The 24,754-nt window shown below is 34.1% G+C and overlaps 1 protein-coding gene across 1 annotated transcript in view; it reads right to left on the bottom strand.

Annotated features, from left to right (window-relative positions):
• LOC128209511 (ribosomal protein S6 kinase alpha-5-like) overlaps positions 1-21,394 on the bottom strand; it is a 36,257-nt gene extending 14,863 nt beyond the window's left edge. Inside the window, exons 1-10 of the mRNA XM_052913562.1 lie at positions 21,255-21,394; positions 13,606-13,677; positions 12,469-12,687; positions 9,726-9,841; positions 6,776-6,970; positions 6,004-6,107; positions 5,394-5,538; positions 3,568-3,729; positions 3,133-3,255; positions 2,620-2,696 (exon numbers count right to left, since the gene is read on the bottom strand). Coding sequence (XP_052769522.1) covers positions 2,620-2,696; positions 3,133-3,255; positions 3,568-3,729; positions 5,394-5,538; positions 6,004-6,107; positions 6,776-6,970; positions 9,726-9,841; positions 12,469-12,687; positions 13,606-13,677; positions 21,255-21,324 — 1,283 coding nt within the window. The 5' untranslated portion in view covers positions 21,325-21,394. The remainder of the gene's footprint in view (positions 1-2,619; positions 2,697-3,132; positions 3,256-3,567; positions 3,730-5,393; positions 5,539-6,003; positions 6,108-6,775; positions 6,971-9,725; positions 9,842-12,468; positions 12,688-13,605; positions 13,678-21,254) is intronic.
• Positions 21,395-24,754: the final 3,360 nt, after the last annotated feature.

Here is a 24,754-nt window from a genome sequence, read left to right as displayed (position 1 = left end):
ATCAGAAGATCGCAAAACAAGCAAAGAAATAAACCTTGGAATTGTTCTTTTTTGTTATCACTTTTGATTTATCAGAACTGCTATATAATCATAATTGTGGTAAATCAGTTTCAGACTGGTTGTCAGGTGTACCCACACAGCACATGTCATGTGATACCTAGCAGGAAAGATGGCTTTGGTTAAACATTGTAAACGAAGAAATAACAGCACATATCTATGAAAATAGATGTTTTAATGTTTAATGTTTTTCCTTTAAACTATAAATATCGACCCAAAATAATGCTTAAAAGTTAAACAATTAATAAACATTTAATCTGAATAGATTATGAAGCAAATATCTAACCTGAACAAGAACTGACGAGATAGAATCGACTTGGTGTTTCACTTACACTTTTCGGCCATTTAAGTTACTAAAAATAGCTGTTTCATAAACTTTCAGAATGTCACTTAAACGAAAATTAATGTTCAGTCTATATATACTTTCCTATGTATAAATGTAAGGTTTTTAAATTGATCTTTTTGTGAGAACTTTATGCTTATATGTTTACTCATAAATTATTATTGTTTAAAAATTATTTAAAGATGCTATACGTGAATATTAAGACATTATTTTTTTTCTATTAAAGGGAGGTAATTCAGTAGTAAAATGTAATCAAAGCTATTAAAGCATGGCATTTCTTTTCTAACCATGTTGATATTATTACAGTCTATTCAAGCAAGATGCCTTTTGTTTTTACATAGTACCCATAGGTTCTGAAAAAAAAGGAACATTCCTGTGAAGTTTTGTCAAAATCCGCTTATCAGTTTCAGAGGAGATGTCGTTTAAAGTAAAAGTTTACGCACGCACGCACGCACGCACGCACGCACGCACGCACGCACGCACTCACGACGGACAATCTGTGACGACATAAGCTCCATGGCCTTCGGCCAGTGGAGCTAAAAAATGAAAACATGTAAATTAGCCATTATATTAGCTATTTTGGCCTGATTTTGTATTTTTCCCAAAGTCAACTTTTTCCCAATTTGCCAGGCACAGGTGGTAAAGATAATTAAAAAGAATCACTGGTGGTTAGAAATTGCAGACAATTCATGGGTCAAAACTCTATAGAGTGCCTAAGGTAATTGGTATGGGTAATGAACTTACCTGAGCTATGAAAATGCCTATAAGTTTAGAGAAGAATTGCATTTGTCCGAGAGCACATTAATTTGTCACAAACTTGGAGTTTCAAGGGCTATGCCTTAATGAAATGTATACCTAAAGGACAAGAATCAATTAAAAGAAAGGGAGCAGACAATATAGACTTGGCTATAATTAAGAAAATCAATGGAAACAAGAGATGTTTGTCAAACATTATGCTCCCCTGAGCACCATGGAATATTTGGACAATTGAATGAAATATACATGGACATAAATGACAGCTGATTTGTCATTGACATTAAATGCCTTTGAGGCAGTTTTCAAAGTGTGAGGATAGTAGGTAAGAATGATGCCATACCAATGTGGTAAGAATGAAGAGGGTGAGGCATTCTTCAGTTAGAAATCAGACAAGCTTTCAGTGTTGAAGGTCACTGTGACCTTTGGACCTGATGACCCCGAAATCAATAGGGGTCATCTACTGGTCACGTCAACTCTTCATGTAAAGTTTGAGGACCAAAAATCTACCCAGTGTCTAGTTATTATTGTGACAAGCTTACCGCGTTCAAGGTCACTGTGACCTTGACCTTTGACCTCAAAATCAATAGTGGTCATCCCCCCAATCTAAATGCCAAGTTTGAGGGCCAACTGACATTCTGACAGACCGACATGTGCAAAGTAATACACTCCCTCTTGTTCAAAGGGGGGCATAATAATCACTTTGATGTTGAACTACTTATTTGCGTACTCATGGGTAAGATTGATAATTCTAAATGTACATGACTCATTGATTAACATTAAAAAATAGCTAAAAAGTGCTGGATGAACACTAGTCTGTTGTTTTTCAGTTTGAAATGGGGCATAACTCAAAAATTAATAAAAGAAAAAATTCCGGCCTTGCTGTAAATGTGCATATTGTCTGTAGCAACATACGTACAAGTTTGTATTTTTAAATACTTTTAAAGATTCACTCTTACGTTCAAATAAGCAGAACCACAATTAATACAATTGTTTTAATTTTCCGTAAAGGATGAATAAATATCGAAAACAATGATTATTATGAAGGATACCGTGTCAAATTTGAGAGAAAGGTGCAAAAAACATGGTATTTCTACCGTATGAAATAATCTTGATCTCTGTAAATCTTTTAGGACCCACCAGTCATTTAATATTTGTGCGTTTTCAGCTTTTAAACACAAGGTTTCACACAAGGTTACGATCTTAATTTCAGTAATAGATATTTTCCCTAAATTCAATATTTATTAAAGTTTAAGATTTATCACTCAAAATTTATGTTTGTTATATTGATTATAAATAAGAGTATCACTTTTAAGGTTTAAAAGTAAAGGCAAAGATTTTGCAAGCGGCTGCCAGCCACAACACAATGGCTATGACAAACAGACAAGTGAAAACAGTTGTGAGTATTTATTACTTGAGTAATATACAGATCTTCCTTGATAAATCATAACATCAGTGTGTGTTACCTGCAGATGGAGAAGCTTCCGTCCCCCAAGGCCGGTGTCTTGAGATCTAGGTCATACGTGTGAAAGAACTGGGAGTTCTGTAAAAACAATAGGAACAATTTTGAGGTCACAACATTTGCTAGTGTGTTTAGCATCAAATTAACAATGGCTGCCATTGATAAGACATCAACATACGGTGCTATAGTGTATTTTCGCCATAATAATATACCTGATCAGGTATTTGTCTTGACTGTTGTTCTTGAATTTCATATTTGTAAGATGGCAGATAGCCATTTGCTGTATAGCTTAAGGGCATAAAGCCATTTGCTGTATATCTTACAGACATAAAAGGTAAAGAATTTATCATCATGTTTTGGTGTTTTTTTCTATTCAAACTTTTCCCTCAAGGAATCAGATACTGATAGCTCTTATTTAACACTAGCATGAATGAGTGGTCAGAAAACAGTACAACAGGACAGAAGTGTAATATAATAACAGAAAGATTTCCAGAAGTCATTCTAATTTCGAGCATACCTTGAAATGACTAGCATACATGAGTTGTCTGTTGTCCGGCTGCAACTCTTTGGACTGACAGAGGAGGTCGTTGCTTACTGTATTGTCACTGAATATCACAGACGGAGCAACATATGAGTAACCCTGAAAATTGTGTAAACAATTCACATTAAACAAAATAAGCAAACAAAATGTGTGAAACAAGAGCATCACAAGCAAATTACAAAGTTCATCCATTCTTTCTGGATTGGTCAAGGGGCACAACTACACAATGATGGAAACAGAGTTATGGGCCATTATCAAATCAATGTTAATGGCCTTGTTACACAAATGAGTATGATGGTAACACTGTGTTCATGCGTTCAGTTTCAGTTGTACTAATTGAAGTGTTCAAAGATTCAAGTTTTATAAATATTTAACATAGATACAGCAATAACATCAACTAAGGACTCCTACCTTGAAAAGCTTTTCTCCATTCATTGGAACAATGGCGGGTGAGTCGGTGGCCTGCATTTTCGTAAACTCATCAGCAAAGTTGCTTACATCAAGTTCATGACGAATCTTTGGCACAAATGGAGCAGTTACATCCTTAGCAGCGAGAGCCTTCCAATTAAGGTCCTAGAAAAATATTTGACATTAAAGCTATATTTTCACTATAAATGATGAATAACCCTATGAACTGGATGAAGGGAGAAAAATTGGGTCTGTTTTCAATATATAACTAATGCTTACTCTAAGACGAGCCTCCATCATTTCATTCAAAGTAACAATTAATTCAATAGTCCAATGAAACACACTTATATAGTGCTAGATTTAAATCAATTAAACGGTAAAAAGTTTATGCAATAAACTGTTGGAAATTTAGCATTTTCAATAAAAATGTTAATATATTAGGTTAATTTCTTTGCAGTACCTAGTCGTGCTATAAATATAAAGACATGATGTAGGGAAACATGCCAGTTAATTGATTTCATAATATAAAAAAGACCATCTACATCTATTTTAAGTAGGGATGCAAACAAGTATTCGAATATTTGATCAAACTTTTGGTATTCGAATGTCAAATCGGTATTAGAATATTCGATGTTTTGTTGTTGAATAAATATAACAATAAACCTTTTGCCTACAACTTTGTTGTTGTGTTCAAAGTGTGTTTGTCTAGTTTTTTACAACAATTGGCCAATACTGCCAGAGGTGTGAATGTGATACACTAAACACGCGTCATATGTCATTTAGGGACACATCGTCGGGTGCCATAAAAAGACCCTGTAATTTTACAATAACTATCTTAATAAAACAAGTGATACACAAAATCAAACTATTTTCGGTAAATTTGAATGCCTTTGCCAATTAAGGAATAAACTAGTTCCCGAGTTGGTTTGGTTAAATCCATAGTTTTATTTAGTAGAGGTCAATCCCAGAACGAAGCTGCTCGTACTACGGAAAGACCTTCCATTGGCCCATAATGATATTTGACCAGAATCCATCTAAGTTTACATTGTTTACAAATATGAAGGCAGAGGAATAAAACTAAAACATTTCGTTTTTTCTTTGTTCTAATGTATTACTTTTAGTCTTTCTGAAATGAGGAATTTCAGAGATTCATTTGGTGAAATTCAGGGTCCGCCACGCTTAGTGGTTACGACAAGGAAGGGCTAAAATGCCACGCTATTACTTGAGCGAATATTGTAGTAGTTTACCACAACTTTTAAAACATGTATTTTGGTTATCTAATTTTCAAATATACTTTCGAAATAATTACCAAATATTCGAATATCAATTTTGCCATTCGTTTGCATCCCTAATTTTAAGCCATAAGACTAATTCCTTATCCTTATTACATATGCCAATAGCCCTTTTTTGCAATCATTGGGTGAAATGTCACAATGTTACATGTAACTTGTTCTTCAAAGTTTCATCAAGACGCCTAAATACAAAATTGTACAACAGAGTTTGCACAGACAGTGCAATACTCATGTTAAAAGTTCCCCTTGTGACGATATGGAAATTCTTAATGAAATGACCCCTTAATCTTCTTACAGTAAACAAGGGGCCTAACTTGACAATTTCTTAAGCCAGAGTTATTGGTCTTGCCATGCATGTGTGTATCATCTCTGTCAACATGTATATCAAGTTTCATGTGAATATCTGGAACGTTTGCAAAGGTTAATTGTTTTTAACAACATCGCTGATTTGATGTTGCCAAAGCGATGATAATACCTTGACTTTTTTTCTTCGTAAAATCAAATAAGGTAAAAATTATTATTTGCATGGCTACCCACCTTGAAGAACTTGTGACTTTTTACTTCTTTCGCACCCCTGGCCCCTAGTCTCTTTTTAGGGTCCTTTGTGAGTAGGGCAAGAATAAAATCCTTTACAACAGGAGAAAATGATTTTGGTATCGGGGGTTTGGCTTTACAAACTCGCCTACAATAAAAGACAGGTTAAAATTAGTGGCGAGACATACTGAGACAAAGACATGGTTGTAATTAATTACATGTGACAAAAAAGCATATAAATTCAATAAGAAATTTCAATAAATGTTTTAATTTTCATGATTTTAAAGTTATAAAGTTCACGATAAAAGAAAAATAAATATGTAGTAATTGTAATGTATTCTCAATTAATCAGAATACTATAATGAATTTAAGTTTAAATTGATTTGTAACATTTTTTATACTGAGTTTAACTCAAACTGTGTCTTAATATCAATTCTTAATTATTGATAAATAGTTATTCATTACAAAGAAAGAAATAAAACCAAATGAGGATGACAAACAAAACCTGGTTAACTTCAAATTGAAAGATTCTCCATATACATGTATGTCTAGGGAATAAAGTTACCAAGCAATACAGATTAACCACATTTGGCTAAGGGTAAATTGTGCTTACCTGGAAATGTCTGACTGAGAGTTGCTTTCACCATCAACAGTGAATGGGGAAGCCCCAGTGAGAAGTTCATATGTCAACACACCCAATGACCACCAATCAACCGTCTGGAATGGAGCAATACTCAGGTTACAAGATGCAGATAATTGCATAAAAACACTAATGCCAAAGTGTTGTGACCTTATAACTGTACATGTAGGATTGTATGTAGTCATAGTTAACATCAGAGGGACATAAGATGTAATATTATCTACCTTATTATTTTCAGTATAGATTATTTGAGGTAATTTTTTCTATGATATTCAACAACTAATTGCCCTAAACGAACCTAATAAACATTTCATATTGAAAGTCCCTTGTACTTGTGTATATCAAGTAACATATCATGTCTTGGAAGGTTTTCATGAGCTAACACAAGTATTTATATAATGACAACTGTCCCCGATTTGGGGAATACCAATGATCACAGATCTCAGGTAGTGTTAGGTATAAATCCCCATGTGGTAAAAGTTTATTATTTTTTTCAGTCCCTAAATATTTTAGTTGTGGGTAGGTAGGTTCTTCAGTTGTTGCTTTTCCTTAAATCTCTCACCTCTTTAATTCCGCCATAAAAAGATGGGGAAAAAGTTAACACCGGAGAGGCTAAAAACATTTGTGTTGCAGGTATTTTTATGAGTCTGTCAGGAAACAGCAAACAATCTATTTATAAATTGTAGCCACAATTGTTGACACATAATGATAGATACTATATTCATTTTTTATCTTGTCTACTTACAAAGTCATGACCAGAATGTCCCCCCTCTACAACCTCTGGAGCCATATATTCGATTGTGCCGCAGAATGAGTATGCCCGGTGCTGTCGATCGCTTGGCAGAAACTCTTTGCTCAGCCCAAAGTCAGTCAGAACAATGTGCCCGCTACTGTCCAACAAGATGTTCTCTAGCTTTATGTCTCGGTAGATTATACCAAGCTGAAAATATTGAGTAAGAATTAAAACACTAGCTGTGAAATTTGAACATTTGTGTGCAGTTATTTCAAAATCCTTCCAGCAGCTTAAGAGATACAAGCTGGATGTAATATGTGCTATGAATATCATCTCAATACGGTGAACATTTATTATTTCAAAATCCTTTCAGCAGTTCAAGAGATATGTAAAGGTCACAAAATAAAGTCATATTATAGCCATATGACCTTTGACCTGTAAGTGTGACCTTGAACTGAGCTGGTTGTAACATGGGCTATGCAAATGGTCTCATTATGTTGAACATTTGTGGGTATAGTAAATTTCTGTGTATAGGAAGCACATTTTTCCCCTAGAACCCACCACCCCCTCTCCAAAAAATGCTTGCGTCTGATCTTAAGAAGCCAGATTTGCTTTAATAGAGCAATAAATGAAAGGAAAAGGTGATTTTTTATAATCAGGTACCATTGACAACAGCAGGTGAGAACAAATAAAAGAGTTCACTATTTTAAAGTTTCGAAATTGTACAATAGATTTTAGCACATCGTCTCAATATGGTGAACACTTGTGACAAGCTATTTCAAAATCCTTCAGAGTGCATGTAACAACCAGCTCGATTCAAGGTCAAGGCCACACTTACAGGTCGAAGGTCATATCACCACATTTTGTGTCAGTTTCATATCTTTTGAACAGCTTGAACACTGTTTTAATATGGTGAACATTAGTGGGTAGTTAATTCTAAATCCTTCAAGCGGTTCAAGAGATTTAGAGTAGACATGAAATATAGTCATATGACCTGTATGTGTGACTTTGGCCTTGAACTGAGCTGGTGGTAACATGCCCTTTGTAAATCTTCTCAATATGATGAACATTTGTGGGTAGTTTTTTTCTTAATCCTTCAAGCTGTTCAAGAGATATGGAGCGGACATGAAATGTAGTCATATGATCTTTGACCTGAAAGTGTGACCTAGCTTTTGAACCGAGCTGGTTGTAACATATGCTCTGCACTTCATCTCAATATGGTGAACATTTGTGGGTAGTTATTTCAAAATCCTTCAAGGCGTTCAAGAGATATGGAGTGGACAGGATTTGTGACCGACAGATGGACGGACAGGCTATGTTGGCCTGGTTGGACGGAAAGACAGACAACAAGCAAAATAAAATGTCACCCCATTTATAGAGACATAACAATATCTTGAAAATTGTTTACCAATTTAAACATTTAACGGTATGACAATGAATGACTTTATCAAAATCTTGTGGTTGGATTAGTCAGTGGCTTTCTTAATGATCAAATAAGAATCCGTCAAGCGGTCCCATAAGTGGAGGCAAGACCATATACCGTAAATGACTGGGTATTAGACGCACTTTTTTCCCTCAGATTTTGATGCAAAAAAATGCCTGCGTATTATACCCAGTAACAATTTTTTGAACTTTTTTTCTGAGGTCAATTTCAAGCCGAGAGTTTGTTTAGATTTATGTAGAAAGGGATGTTACTCGCGTCATATTGATCGAGTATATACGGGTTAAAACGGCAGTTGAAGATCGGGATACGGTATATCGTAAGACGTTTATAATTTCAACAAAAATATTTTTCGATTAAAGTTACCGTAATTCACCTAAAAGTTCGGACACTCTAAATATTTGGACACCCATAATTATTTCCCAAAATAATTTATTTTGCGTACCTAATTTTCGGACACCCAAAGGACATCAATCATAACTTTCATAGTTACCAAGTTTCACAGACGAAGATTATTGATTTTTATCTTTACAATGCCTGGCAAGATTACCTAACCGTATACACCACTGTGACAATTTAATTAGTTACTACCCATCCTAAACGATTTATTGCCTGGTGAAAAGGAAGTGTGATATATTAATTTGAGGATTAAACAAACAACAAGGGCAATCAAGGGATTAAGAAAACATCGACATGGCATGTTTGTGAAACGATCTGCCAATAAGCTTTCAAACTTGTACCACACTTATAGACTCTATGAAGCAATAATCGTACAGTTATACATTATAATCCTGCATAGCAATGTCCATGCTCTCCACGAGATCCTCGTGGGTATAACTGTAAGTTATGTGACGTCACACAGCGTGACTCTTTGATCTGAAGCCGATAGAATGTGTTTATTCAGTTCAGTGCATGTATAAAATGGTGTTTTAATTAACTTCATGAAGGATTTACACTTATAGGCGTAATAAATAAGTTTATGACCATTGATTACTACAGATAAATTAATAAGTGGTATAAAGCAAACATGAAGAAAAAAGGCAGGTTAAACAAACATGGAAATAAAATGTAAAAATGATAATTTTCTATGTATTCGGAGAGCGAAAAAAAAAAATAATTTATGGTGTCCGAACTCTTGTGAATTACGGTATTCAATATTATTTTGAATAATAGATTACATTAAACAATAATCAAACTTACATATAAAAAAGCAAAGATGGGCACTGTCAAAATATTTTTGCATAACATAACTTTTCATTCTCGACAGTATGGTTTTAAAGATAACCATCGCCATTTTCACGAAAACAACTTTTTTTGGCACTGTCAACAAACATGTTGGCTGAAAATGCCGGACGATTTTGACATTTTTTCTATGCGTCTTTTAACCAAAAACAAAGATTAAAAGTTTTTTTCTCGGATTTTTCACAATTTTTTTTCCCTGCGTCTAATACCCCCTATCGTCTTATACCCAGTCATTTACGGTACACTTAAATTGTGAAATATATTAGTAACCTAAATCACCTTATGTAAGGTCTCAAGAGCAAGAACGATCTCTCCAATGTAGATGCAGACTTCTGGCTCCCGGAAATGTTCCCGCTGGTTAAGATGCGTAAACAGCTCACCACCATTTACATAGTCTGCAAAACAGTTTGTCTCAACTTTTATTTATTAAGCATTTATATGCAACTCATTCCTTATAATCAATAATCATGAAACCTGAGACATAAGTATAGGTTATTATTTATTTGAAGTTCTCTACGGAAAAAAATGGTTCAAGTCTGGCGTATAATTAATTGGTTGATCATGGTTGATTTCTGTTTGTTTCTGACAAAGTCCTGACTTATTGACATCTACTCATTTTTATCTTTTGCTTCTATTTCTGAACATGACTGTGTTTGAGTAAGAAATGTTATATACGCAGCAATATGAATGCAGCGGTATGAATGTCGGTATTAGTATTTTCAGTTTTAGGCAGTTACACATAGCCAGTGGTTTTCCATGATTATCCTCCTATAAAACCTGACAATACTACAATACATTCAGTGCAAATTTTACCTAAAACATCTGGTTTTATTATTCTCATTGGTTAACTCACATCAAATAATTAAAACTATGATGAAACAATTTTTATATGGATTACCAATATGAGGGCGATTCAACTAAAAATAATTGCAAAATAAACATTGATCAATATAAAAACTAAATGTCAACCATTTTGGAAAACGCAGCCATCCCATTGGTTACTTTTTTTTTATACCAACCATTAATATAACAGGGATGCCAACTGAAAATTGAAAAAAAGAGGAAACCAGTATGAAATAGGAGTATCCCAATCACATTAGAGTTTTTACAAAAAATCCTTTTTGTATAGATCAGATAAAAGGCTAAAAAAATAAGTTTTATGGCCAAAAAAGAGGAAATCGGCTGAAAAGGGGAAAAATTGGCATTATTGTTATAAACTGACAAACATTATGTAGTTTAAACATCAATACAAAATAAGGCTCTTTTTATCCTAGCGAGTCAAGGTATTTAACCAAGTATCAACCACAAATATATTACTTATAAATACTCGTCTATCTATTATAAATGATTTTTATTGAGATTGTTAAATTTACAGTTAATGCACAAAACATTTATACATTTTATTTGATCCTCAACTGTCAAAATGTGCAATACATTTTGCAGTATAATTTACATATTATATTACATGAAACTTGGCATGATTATGCACTTTTGAATTTACATAGAGATATTGTGAAAAGCAATCAATTCAATTAGTTATATCATAAATGCATTACAAAGACATATATGATATATTAATACATGTTGTACTACTTTTATAATCATTTATCATTTAAATGAAGTGTACTGTTTGCAAACATGGGTCAAACAATAGAAAAACAATAGAAGTGATCACTTCCTGCTCATGAAATATACCATAAACTATATTTCATTTTAAATAGACAAGCTACTTCGAGTTTTATAAATAGGTGTTATATTTACAATTACTGGATCTTAAAGACAATTTAGTTCCCTGTTTCTTATAACTAGGCTAGTAACCAAAAACCTTTATATTGTACTAAACAGCTATGTATTGAAAATGTTTCATTCAAACAATTGTCGTTCAGGCCTAAATGCCAGGTTTAAAAAAAAGACAATGTGCTGCATAAAACACTCTGCGCACAGTGGTCAGAAATTGGCTTAGGCAGAGCTATATTTGTCAAGCATTATAGAGAGCTGATGTTTCTACCTTCTGAGCCCTGTGTGTAGGAGTGAAAAGGGAAGGGTGCTAAGGGAGACATTGTAACAGGCTGTGATGAACTTGAACATGATAAATTTGACCAAAAAAAAAGTTAGAAGCATATTTAGGTTTTAGGTTTTAACTGCCAGATATATTAAGTTGCATGTATTCATAATCATATAATACACTTTCAAAACAAAGGAAATATTGTATTATCTAAGGCACTCAATCCAAAACAAACAGAAGGGTGTTCATGCTGGTCTCCATGAGGGCAGAGCAGTGCTAGCAAAAAAGTGCAGGATGCAGCACCCTTCCATAATTCTAAAACCCTAACATGCAAAAAGATGAAATGGAGCTGTTATACCTTCCATTAAAAGTTAATTTGGAATATTAATATTTTATACTACTATTGAAAATAAGCTTTTTTTCATTTTTTGGTGTCACTTGGGTAAAGGTTACTCTACTGACCTAAGATAATATCCGAATGTGTATCTTTATGTGCTAGTGAAGCTCAGCTTAGTCTTTCGGCCAAAGAAAAGATAAGGCAAAGCTTACCTTAGTGATCTGACAAAAGATGTAGCTTACATTACATATCTTACTCTAGTGACCTAAACAAAGATGAAGCTTAGATTACTCGAGTGACCTAAACAAAGATGAAGCTTAGATTACTCGAGTGACCTAAACAAAGATGAAGCTTAGATTACTCGATTGACCTAAACAAAGATGAAGCTTAGATTATGCAAGTGACCTAAACAAAGATGAAGCTTAGATTACTCGAGTGACCTAAACAAAGATGAAGCTTAGATTACTCGAGTGACCTAAACAAAGATATTTTTTATTCTAGTGACCTAAACAAAGATAATACTTAGCTTACTCTAGTTACCTAAACAATGATGAAGCATAAATTACTCTAGTGACCTAAACAAAAATAAAGCTAAGCTTACTCTAGTGACCTAAATAAAGATAAGCCTTAACTTACCCTAGTGACCTAAATAAAGATAAAGGTTAGCCAACTCTACTAACCTAAGATAAGATGAAGCTTGGCATCTGTCTGGAAGGCATAATGAAGCTTTACGAGGAATGGGGACTGTCGTATAGCCTCCAGGACTTGTCGTTCTGTGTTTGTGTGCTCCGTCGTCTTAGTCTTTTGAACTATGGTGGCTTTTTTAAGCACTTTCATGGCATACAGTTTGTCTTTGTCAGGCCCATCAAGTTTACGCACCAGAAAAACCTTTCCATAGGCTGAAATAAAAGATGTTCAAAAGATAATAATTAATAAGTGAAGACGAATAATTGCACTGATGTTTAATGTTTGTGTGTTCTCTTAAATATTGTTTTGTTCATTCAATAGGCATAAGATGGATATTCCAGCTGTGTATGAGTAACTTATATGACTGGTTCAGTCAAATCAGCAAGTTAATACATTTAAATATTGAGTGAATGTGCCAATCAACATACAGAGTAAGACTACTGTGTAGAGATATGCTGAAGTAGGGCTTATATGTTGCAATTAAATGCTGAACTAATGATGCTAAAATGGAAAAGTCAGCAATAACTGAATATGACAGAAAAGAGACTAAACGCCAGATGGTCCCAAAGTTGCAAATACAGTATTTCCTCAAAACAAGCCCAGCATTGCCAGTATGCAGCTGATAATTCATCATTTTACAATATTAAAAGAATAAATGCAAACAATTATGTTGCTGTCTAAGCAGAGTTTCTCAGTTTAAAAAAGCGTGGAAGGGTTTATCCAGACACCTTGAAAGTCAGGTGATCGTTTCATTAATAAGTGGTTTAGGAACCCGAAACAGTTCCGTTTCCTTGCAATATATGTTATTTCGGTAAGCCATCAATGGTGTATATTGAGCATGTACAAGTCACGTGATGAATTCAGATAAATATACAGACACTTATTTTTTTTAACGTACTGGAATTTACGTGGTAGACCATCCAAGTAAATTTTTGAATTGGGAAAATGCACAAAAACTGCGAAAGATGCATGTTTCATAAGCGATGTGATACTTCAGTAGTAAGATTCAATGTGTTGTACACAACAGTGTCAATTTTATGGAAGTTTTTAAAATTTCCTTTTATCTTGCAATTGTATCATCTGGGGTCTAGTTTCTTTAATTTCCAACTGCCAGCAATACATAAACATACCTCCTGTTCCCAAAACCTTGAGCAGCTCAAAATCTTTAACAGATACATGGTCGCTTCCAGGTTCCAGGTTGACTGAAAATAAACAAGTGAAGTTTGTAAAACATGTATGCTCATGGACGCATCCAAATAGTCATTTTGCATTTACAGTCTGTGGGGTAATAACAGATTAAGACCAACTTCCCTTCCAAGTTTGAGGATAGTAGGTATATTTTTTACCAGTTCTAAATGTTGTCATAGGAGATGATGAATAGTAGTTTCCAGTAAAAAATGTATGCAGTCACCTGACAGCAGTATATTAATTTGATACTTCAAATTAAGAACATGGGAAATGCAAGATATACATATATACAGATAGCCGCTTAAAGGTCGATTAAAGTGGTTACCAGGTTTATATTAATAATATGACAAAAGTCACTTTCTTGTAACTGTCGAGCCAAACAAACTATTTATTAATCTATGTATTCTTTTTTTAAATACTTTTTTTGAAAGATGACCATGCTAGTGTTCACTCTGGAGACCTTGACCTATGATCTGTTGATCTAAAATTCAATAAGGGTCGACAATTTGGATCTACAGGTCATGACTATCCTTCCCATCAAGCTTAAACATTCTCTTCAAACTGATTGCACCTTGACCTTGGTTCATCTCTGATCATGACCAACCTTGAGTCAGAGGACCTTAAGCTGAACAGTTCTCAAGTAGTTATCAATAGGACAGGGATTGGTCTTCCAACCGGTAGACATGTGCATAGCAATATACCCCAGGCCTGCTTCTTCAAAGGGGCACATAATGTATATAAACTAAAGCTGTCGCAGAAGTGACAAGCCCCTGAATGCCACATTGCAATTTCACTTATCATGCTTAATCAAAGTGAGTTTTAATTAAAATTAACTGAGTAATTTACAAAATATGCTTATACCAAAAAAACGTAACAGAGGGCAATAACTCTAATTAGCCAAAATACAGAGATGGTTCTGGTACACTGCACCTCCGCTCATTGTGCATTACCATTGTATGAAGTTAAAATTAAATTCCATGCTTTTATTTTCAAATTTTGCTCTGGAAAAGAAAAGGTATCAAAGGGTAATAACTCTGAAGTGAGATAAAATACAGTTATAGTTTATGTACACTGCACTTTCTCTAATTGTGCTTTACCTAAGTATAAAGTTTATTTAAATTCCATCCAGTAGTTTTCAAGTTATGCTCCAGACAAGGAAAAATAACAAAGGGCATTAAATCTGTTAAAAGGCAGAACAAGCTATGATTCTTACAAAATGCACTTCCACTCATTGTGCTTTACAATTGCATGCATTTTAAGTCACTCTATCCAGCAGTTTTCAAGTTATGCTCCAGACAAGAAAAGGAAACAAAGGGCAATAACTCTGTAGTTGGCTGAAATACAGTTATGGTTCCGAAAAGGAAGAATAATGTTTCTTATACACAACACTTATTCTCATTGTGCTTAACAATTGTATGCAGTTTAATTACATTCCATCCAGTAGTTTTCAAGTAATGCTCCGGACAAGAAACAGAAACAAAGGGCAATAACTAAAAATTAACTTAAATCGTGTTATGGTTCCTGTATACTGCACTTCCTCTCATTGTGCTTTATCATTGTATGCAGTTTAATTAAATTCAATCTATTTGTTTTCTAGTTATGCTCCGGACAAGAAAAAGTAACAAAGGACAAAAACTAAGCTTAAATACAGTTACGGCTCTTATATCGATACTTCCTCCCATTATGTTCTTTCATTGGATGAGGTTTCATTGAATTCCATCGAGTTGTTTTGAAGTTATGCTCCGGGCATGTTATGCTACGGACAAGAAAAAGTAACAAAGGGCAAAAACTTAGCTAAAATAGAGTTATGGTTCCTGTACATTACACTTCCTCTCATTGTGCTTTACCATTGTGTGCCGTTTAATTTCATTCCATAAATTAATTTTCAAGTGATGCTTCGGACAAGAAAAAAGAACAAAGGGCAATAGTTCTGTTATTAGCTAAATAAAGTTATGGTTTCTTCATAATGCACTTTCTTTTATTTTTTTCTATCATTGTATGAAATTTTATTGAATTCCATCCAGTAGTTGTGAAGAGAAGAAAAAGTAAAGAAGGGCAATAACTCTGTAAATATATGAAATAAGGCTTATGATTCTTGTAAACTGCACTTCCTCTCATTATTTTCTACCCTTGTATGAAGTTTACTTAAATTTAATCCAGCTGTTTTTAAGTTATCCTCAGGACAAGGAAAATTGCAACGGACCGAACGACCGATGTTAACTCCATTTTACCTCCTTCAAACTTCATTTGTCAGGGGTGATATTATGCTTTTGTGAATAAAAGCCCTTAAGGCTGTTTCCCATATTTCAATAGGGGACATTTATGAGAACAATAGCCACAATATATAACACAATTGTCATACTTTATATCCTTCTTAAAATTTGCTTAAATAAAACAAACAGAATAGTTTCATAAATTGTCAATGATCTTAAAAGATTCTGTTCATGACCAACTTTCTTTTTTATAATAAATATGAGACACAATCTGAGTGAATGGGAAAAGCATACTCATATCGTTAATATTCCAACCACTCTTAATCACAGTGTTTTAAGATTATACCAAAATAAATAAACTTAAATCAAGATCTGAACTTGTAATTTGAAAAGTGAAACAAGAAAATCATTGATGAAATTTAAAGCATCAAATGGTGAAATAGTTTGTCATCCCCTGTATAATTCAATTGGAAAATTAAGTAAGGATCAGAAATAAATTTCATGTTCGAACAATCAGCTGAAATCAAACCTATAAATAATAGAACAAAATGTAAGCTATAAATAGAACATAGCATAAGGAAATGGGAAACCCTCCTGTTAAAAACATTTTCAGAAAACCAGGTCAATAAGTAGAACTTTAGCTGGGATCTTTCAACATTACTCAACATTGAAACAGAAATTACTTCTGAGCAAATTAAGTCAAACATGTGCAATAGCAAGATGAATGAAAACAACTCTAGATATTGTGAAATCCTAACTTAAAGTTCAATGTATCGTGAATCATAATTTAAAGTTCACAGTAGCGATCAGAGACCATATTTGATTATAAATAATTATACATAATCACGTATTATTATACATACAGTTGTTATTTATCTAAAAAAAATTCATCATCTCTGCCACTTATGAATATATCATGCACCTGTTATGACGATGGTCAGAATCTGAAGATCAATTTTCTGGATCTGCAAATCAGTTTTGCTCAAGACTGCTTAAAATGTAACAACACTACACAACTACACCACATAAATTTTATAAGTTTGAATACAGGAGGTCAAAATACTTTCCAAAAGTTGAATAACAGGGCAAATATTTGACCCTTAAAACAAACTACAACTTGCATTTAGTTCAATAAGTGAACAATATCAAATATACCAAGATTCATGTTTAAGTTGGCAGTTATGTGTGTGATATTTGCATCATCATGTAAATGTTTGTATTTTGTGGCATAAATCTTTAAGACACCTATATATGTTTGACAGCAACATGGCTGGTAAGAGTGAACATATTTAGTTGCTCCCCATCCCTGGAGTTGGTAGGATTGTCGTATTCCTTTGGTCAGAGAGGCTCCACTGGCGACATACATGTAACTCTCGGGGTGTTAAACCCACAACCAACACCATGTTTAATGTTACCAGGGTCACTCTATTAAAGACTTCTTGCAAACCTCTGAAGTCCCTAATAGGGATTTTTTTTATATAAATACAGAACCTTTACCAAAAATGAAATTGTGTGCCAGCACATGCATAATTTCAGTAACACGGACTGTCAGTGCAATAGCTATTGCGATCAAAAACACAAAATGTCTGCACCATGTTAACACAAAACAAAATAGAATAAGTAAAATAAATTAATTCAGTTATTCTTAGACTTGGTATACTTTGTAATAGTTCATTGACAACAGCAGAGTTCAATAACCTTATTCTAGCTTGCAGGAATAATCAAATAGCCTCAGTTTGACCCAACAGGAATAAAAATAGAAACAGATTACTAGGACATAGACCTTGTAAGCTTGTTTATTACGAGTGCTTATGCACCGGCCATCATTACAAGTATTAAATAAATTTATGCAGAAACTGCACTACACTGTATGTTATCTGTAATATATGTCAATCTTTAATCATTAACTACCTCTTTTGATAGTATTAAACATCCCTAAAAAAGTGGTAAAAGTAAAGGCCATTTTAACAAATACATCAAACCCATGTAAGCTACTTTGGCACAACAAAACTTAATTCTTTTATTAAATGGAAACAACATTTCAACTGTGTCTTAAAGGGGCAGAATGTACCCTTGCTAGCATTTAAAATCTGTCTTAAAGGGGCATAATCTAGGCTCACTAGCACTTAAATTATGTCTTAAAGAGGAAGAATCTCCGCTCAGTAGCATTTGAATTTGATCTAAAAGGGCAGAATCTAGACTCAAAAGCATTTAAAATCTGTCTTAAAACAGCAGATTTTTTTCTTCAATGAGTTCTTATGTTTATTTCAATTCAGGAACGAAAGAAATGATAATAAGATGATCTACAATATGTTTTATTTACCTTAAACCGAAACAATTTAGACTCAGATTATGATGAAGGAAAGGAAATAAGGAAATTTGATTAGATTAAGCTGACTTTAACAACAGACTGCTAACAAGTTTGAATCCTCCTGAAAACAAACATGTTTATTTTCCACTAATACCTATAAAATTCATTTTATTTCCATCAATCTTTTTACATTTTGGTACGATAAGAATGTACCATAACTATAACAGGACTAATATTTATGCAATCTGGTGAAAAAACTATATTTTTCTATAACAATAGGTCTTCAAAGCTTGAAATATTATAACATCACATAAAACAAGTACTATTAACAAGAAAATATCTTTCCACTAATTAAAAATAAATAATTATACAACTAAATATATCAGTCTCGGATAAAAAACAATGTATAGCATGTAAAATGATGTATAATAGAATTGTCAGAGAATTGTGCAATTTCTGCCATTTTGTGAATGTTTAAAACAGGAGTACCATACATTTTTTTCATCAAGAATGTAAGTTTGTTTCTGCAAAATGCATTTATATGGAAGAAATTGATCACTACTGTAGAGGGGCCAGATCCCACCTGCATACTGTTCAAATGTGTATAGCCAACTTTTAACTGTCAGTGAAATTTTGTGTTTGTAATTACAACAGTTAGATTGAATTATTTATATTAAATAACAGTTCAACTATTTGAAAATTAGGTTGCTTTTGATACTGCACCAGAATGCACCATGGAGCACATTGAAAACATGCTGGATGAATTTCAAAATAAACAAATTAACAAAATAATAAATTGAACAGAATGTTGCATAAAACGTTTTCCATGAATGCATGTAAAAGAAATGCACCATGCACACAATCATTGTTATGAGGTAATTGGAATATGTCATGTTCGTTCGCACATAGCATTGTTATGAAGTAATTGGAATATGTCATGTTCATTCGCACATAGCATTGTTATGAGGTAATTGGAATATGTCATGTTTGTTTGCACATAGCATTGTCATGAGGTAATTGGAATATGTCATGTTCGTTCGCACTTAGCATTGTCATGAGGTAATTGGAATATGTCATGTTCGTTCGCACATAGCATTGTTATGAGGTAATTGGAATATGTCATGTTCGTTCGCACTTAGCATTGTTATGAGGTAATTGGAATATGTCATGTTCGTTCGCACTTAGCATTGTTATGAGGTAATTGGAATATGTCATGTTCGTTCGCACATAGCACTGTTATGAGGTAATTGGAATATGTCATGTTTGTTCGCACATAGCACTGTTATGTGGTAATTGGAATATGTCATGTTCGTTCGCACATAATCATTGTCATGAAGTAATTAGAATATGTCATGTTCGTTCGCACATAGCATTGTTATGATGCTTAATAGTCCACAGAATGCACTTTTCTTGCTTAACAGACATGCCTTTCAATAGTTTTACCTTGCCGCTTGATATCTCTGTCTTACCCGCCCTCAACACCACTATGCTAAAACAGTCATTTTGAATTAACAGGTCCTAATTCTTACTTAAATGCTTGACACATTAAACATGCATACATGTACATAATGACCCAATGTATCCGCATTCTAAACAATTGTCGACTTTTGTTACACGGTGTGCGATTGGTTAATAGTTAATCTGGTATCCAATCAATAATAGAGTTTCATTCTTACTAGCCAAGTCACCTGGCGTCTCCTTCATGGAAAGATGCCCCTAAAGTACTAAAATCAAGAGAGTGGGCACATTTTGGGCCCCTAGAGGGATTGATAAAAAAAAAGCAACATGTAAAATTTATTTCGATGACATTAGTTATCCATGCAGCATTTGAAATGGAATCACTCCAACGATGGGTTCGAATCATCAAATTCAACATGTATTGAAAAACACCACACATTTATACCAGAAACTATCTGTTTATCTGTTAAATAAATTTAAATGAATAACAAATCATTGTCATGTTTTGTTTTCATTAAAAAATTATCAACAGATTGTTTCTGTTATAAAGTGTGTGCTATTGTTTTTTTTTTTGTTATTTAATTTTGTAAACAGATAGTTTTGTTAATTAAAATCTGTTCTTGATGAAACAATGTCCTACATGTTTTGTAGTTTTTCATAATTGCAATGATTTAATATGCTTTAATATATACAACTTAATTTTAAATAGAGCAATAAGTAAAACATTAACCAAATCGAAAATAATTGAATCAACATGTTTGATATTGGAATCAAATCAAATCAATTTATCTTTTTAATAACTGAATCGCTGCAGCTCTAGCAGTGGTGTCGAGCCCCTTTAAAAACACACTTTATCACTTTTTTCTCCAATACCTACATAAAAATTGAACTTGGACAATTATAGGGGCCTGTGTACAATGTAGGGTAGATAAAAAAAGCTGCATGGTTGAGCCTCTAAACAGGCTTCTGGTTGGCTGGATATTTGAACCTCCCGTATAAATGTATAGCGACTATACTTTTAAGGCAGTGTTTATGTCGTCAAAAAAGGAGTGAATTGAATCATTCCTAATTGGACATTTTTACACTCTTTAGAAGTCTAAACCTGAGCACCAGGTAGAATTACTGGTACCTTTTTTTGGTTACTGGTGTCATATGGCCAGAAATTGAACCTTAAAGAAACCAATGTTAGATAGGACTGGCAAGACTCAGTCAGCCCTGGTACAAATTATCCTGTACCCAACGTAACATATAAAGCAGGAAGTAATTAAAGCTATATACATTGATTCGATCTGGCAGACCATTAATTTTAAATAAACCTCCAGCTGTCTAGAGAGAGGTCAGTTGTTTCCCTTTTATATATTGTATAAGTGTTTTTAACAAAACAATAATGAGTCAAACGTACTGGGTGAACCAAAAAAGTTTTCTTGAAAATATGATTCATAGTGGAGAATATTTGGACTTCCAATGTTGAACCGAAATTATTGTTATTTGCGCAACTTTTTTTTAATTTACTTGTGTCAATTTGATTGACAGTTCTTTAAAGATAGCAGTCTGCACAGACAATGCAAACGAAAACTCAATTTGCAAACGGAAATCGCAAGCCACTTACCATTTTTCAATTCATATGTCACCGTCTGTGTGTCTTTCGTTGATTCATCCGGGTCGGGTTCCGATGCCATACCCCTATTTTTTGGAAATTCGCGATATATACAGAGCAACACAGGTGTCAGTCAATACACAAAATTTGACCCACAATGCATTACGATAGACGGAACTGTCACGTCCATCCTATTTTTAGTAACAAAACACGTGTGTTTGTTTACATTTAGATAATCGTCAAAACAGTAAAGTATATATATGCTTATTTAGCGATCAGTTCACTGTGTTAACGATTGCAATACGTATAAAGTAAACAGAGAACACAACGTGGTAATAAATTTTGCGTTAAAATATAAATACCGAAGATTTTCGAGCGAATCGGCTTCGCAGTCAATGACCTACATTATGCCCACAGCACGTGACTGCTGCACGGGCTCGTCTGCTGGTACATTGTAGAAACGTAATACACAACATTGAATCCGTGTTATTAAATTTCGTCATAAATCGGATTTGAAAATAAAACATTCTGCTTTAAAGGCGCTACAATATAAAAAAAAATTAATCTGGGACCAATAAATACCCCAGGGTTAATGCATTATAATTGTTTCACTCATTTGACTTTAATTGACCCCCTCCCCCCGCCCCCGCACAACCCTCCTCCAAAAAAATACAAAAAAGTATTATGATTTGTGTACAGGTAAAAAAAAACACTAGCGATAATTTAGCTGGGGATTTTATGACCGCGTATATATTAATTCAAAAACAATATAGAATTTAAAGGCTAATATTTTTATCTGAATTGTTTTCATCAATTAATTCAGACAAGTAAAACATGATGATGCACTCATTAGGATTTGAACAAAAATAATCATTCTATAGCGAGCGCCTTCAACAATTTTGTTAAACAAGCGACGGCTTCAAACTTTTAAAATAATATTAGGTTAAAAGGTCACTGTCAAAATCACCTAATGCAATAGTAATTTTTTGTTCATTTTCTCAAATGTCAGTGCTTTAGCATGGACAATCAGAAAGAATGTCATCTACGGAAAAAATAAAATTTGTTTGCAAAACCGACTGATACACGGTGTACAAATGTCCATTCAGTAGCTTTAAAATGAGACTGTACAATGTACTGAGGTCAAATGTCGTGATCATCCAAGGACAATATAGCGACCATTTTTTGCAAAGCTGTACATAAGGTTCACATATCATTGCTGCAGCTTTAAACACAAGAACGCAAGTCAGGCTCATCTAAAACAATGCTGAAATTTGTTTGCAAAACTGTCGGCCACACTTTCCAAATTTGAAACATGCAAAGGAGGCCATTTAGTATCCCCCAACTCACCCCACGACTAAGTTGTAAGAAGTCGAAAATATAATATACATATCTTCTAGATGTCACATTATAAATCTCTCTGTTCGTTGATAAATATCTGTACGCAAATTTTCCGTTCTATTTACGCACGCAAAAGCTTTGTTAAATTCTGATGTTCTAGTCACACATTTGATATTGAGACTGGTAGACATCTAGGAACTGTATATAAAGATAGACTTTGTGCTTTTTGTTTTGATTAAGATATAGATGTAGTTGAAGGTGAATACTATGCTTTCTTTGAAAGCAAGAATTATAACACTATACAATGTTTTTACTTAGACAATATTACAACTGCAAATTCGTGGAATAATTTAATAGCAAACTGTATGCAAAACATTTTTAACAAATTGACATGCCTATTCGTACATGTACATGCACTTATGCACAATAACTAAACATTGATGGGTCTCTGCAAAATATTGTTATGAAAATGAATATTATAGTATGACATTGATAAAAACATAGATTTACTTAATAAACTTGACATGACTTGTGTTAGGTAACTACTCTGACCAAACTGATATTTGAATGTCTCTAGAGTGTTAACAAATAAATTGTGAATGGCGCACGGACAGGCATCCGACGATCGTGAAGAAATCTGATTGAAGACCAAACTAGCTGCAAACGTCTTTTGACATTATTATATTCCTGCTTCCTTGGGATGTTAAATCAGTCATTGTATTACCAACCTTTTGAAAGAGCCCCATCAAGTGATTTTCGGCTTATACAACTATCATGCTTTTTTTATTATTTGTTTTGGACTTGTTGTTTGAGGGCACTAAGATCACAGAAATCGTACCATGAATGACATTTTAAACAAGGCCGACCCCGGGTGCATTTAAAAAACGACAACGGTGCTCCGACATACCACTGTGGCGCAAAAGCGCTGTTATTACAACCAGACGCAACGAAGAAGATATCACTACACAGCTTCTAAATTCTCAAGATCTTTCTCAACTGAGCACATGTATGTAAACTTTTTAAATCCTGTCTATTTTGCTGCGATGGAAAACGGTGACCAAGAGCGTTGCCAAACCAGGGAGGATCTCCATGAGAGTGGTTTGGTCGGGCTAGGATCTTCGAGGTTTGAAAGTTGCACGCTTATTTGAGCGTTCACATTTTGTGTAGAAACATTGGCCATCCATTCTTAAACAAGTACATGTAGTCTTAAACCATGGACCGAGTGGCCTCAATTTTTCACCCTCACCACACATAATAAAACTGGACATAGAAGTTTATAGATACACACATCCTGACCATATTTCGTTAACATGTCCTCTTTGTACACTGATAACCATGCATTTATTTAACAATATAGTTCACAGATCCAGTCCCTACCTTCGCATTTCAAATTAATAAAACGGTCACGGCGTTGAGATTACTCAATCCGTCGTACATGTATAATACCCTGTTCAAACAGCTATATATGTGACCTTGCGTAGACCATGCCGATGACTTCCGGTCTAAAAAAAGTTATCCAGTCGAGGCATATCGCCGTCACATCAATCATTTTGAAAAAAAAAATCCACTGCATCACGATTATACTGCGATGCTCTACGTCAAAGGTGCTGCTCTCTCGCTGCCACTACGATTCCACACATACCAGTGTTGACCAAGCAGTCGTTTCAACTACGTTGTCGCAACAATGTACATCAAATACTACGTTGTTGCACGTACCTACATGTAGAAGACCATAGAACGATGCCGCTATGCTGGTGCTGACCATATAACGCATCTAGTACGATGTTTATATAAATCGTGGGTGCTCAAACATGTCATCAGTTGTTGTTTTTTTAACTTTAAAGATTTAAAGATGAACGTACCTGGTACTGAATTGATTCAACTTGCTCTGCTCCTACAAGAACAGATGCTGGCTGAAATCCATATGGAAGAGGTACTATAGAGGAGGAGGAGAGACCAAGAAGAAACTGGGTACGACCGTTGCTGGCTGCAGACAGGCTCCAGTTCATTATGATAGACTTCTGAGGGAACACCAAATGGACGACATCACTTATGTTTTCAACTTCTTGAGAATGCAACCAGAGATGTTGGATGAGCTGCTTTAATGGGGTGAGGAATCACGTGACTTTAAGGGGTTCTCACATGAATCACCACGGGTCACAACCGATGTAAAC

The sequence above is a fragment of the Mya arenaria genome, chromosome 11 (assembly GCF_026914265.1).
Source record: "Mya arenaria isolate MELC-2E11 chromosome 11, ASM2691426v1".
In the NCBI taxonomy this organism is placed as follows: Eukaryota; Metazoa; Mollusca; class Bivalvia; order Myida; family Myidae; genus Mya; species Mya arenaria.
The sequence above is the reverse complement of the archived record's forward strand: the minus strand, read 5'-3'. Positions and strand labels throughout refer to the sequence as shown.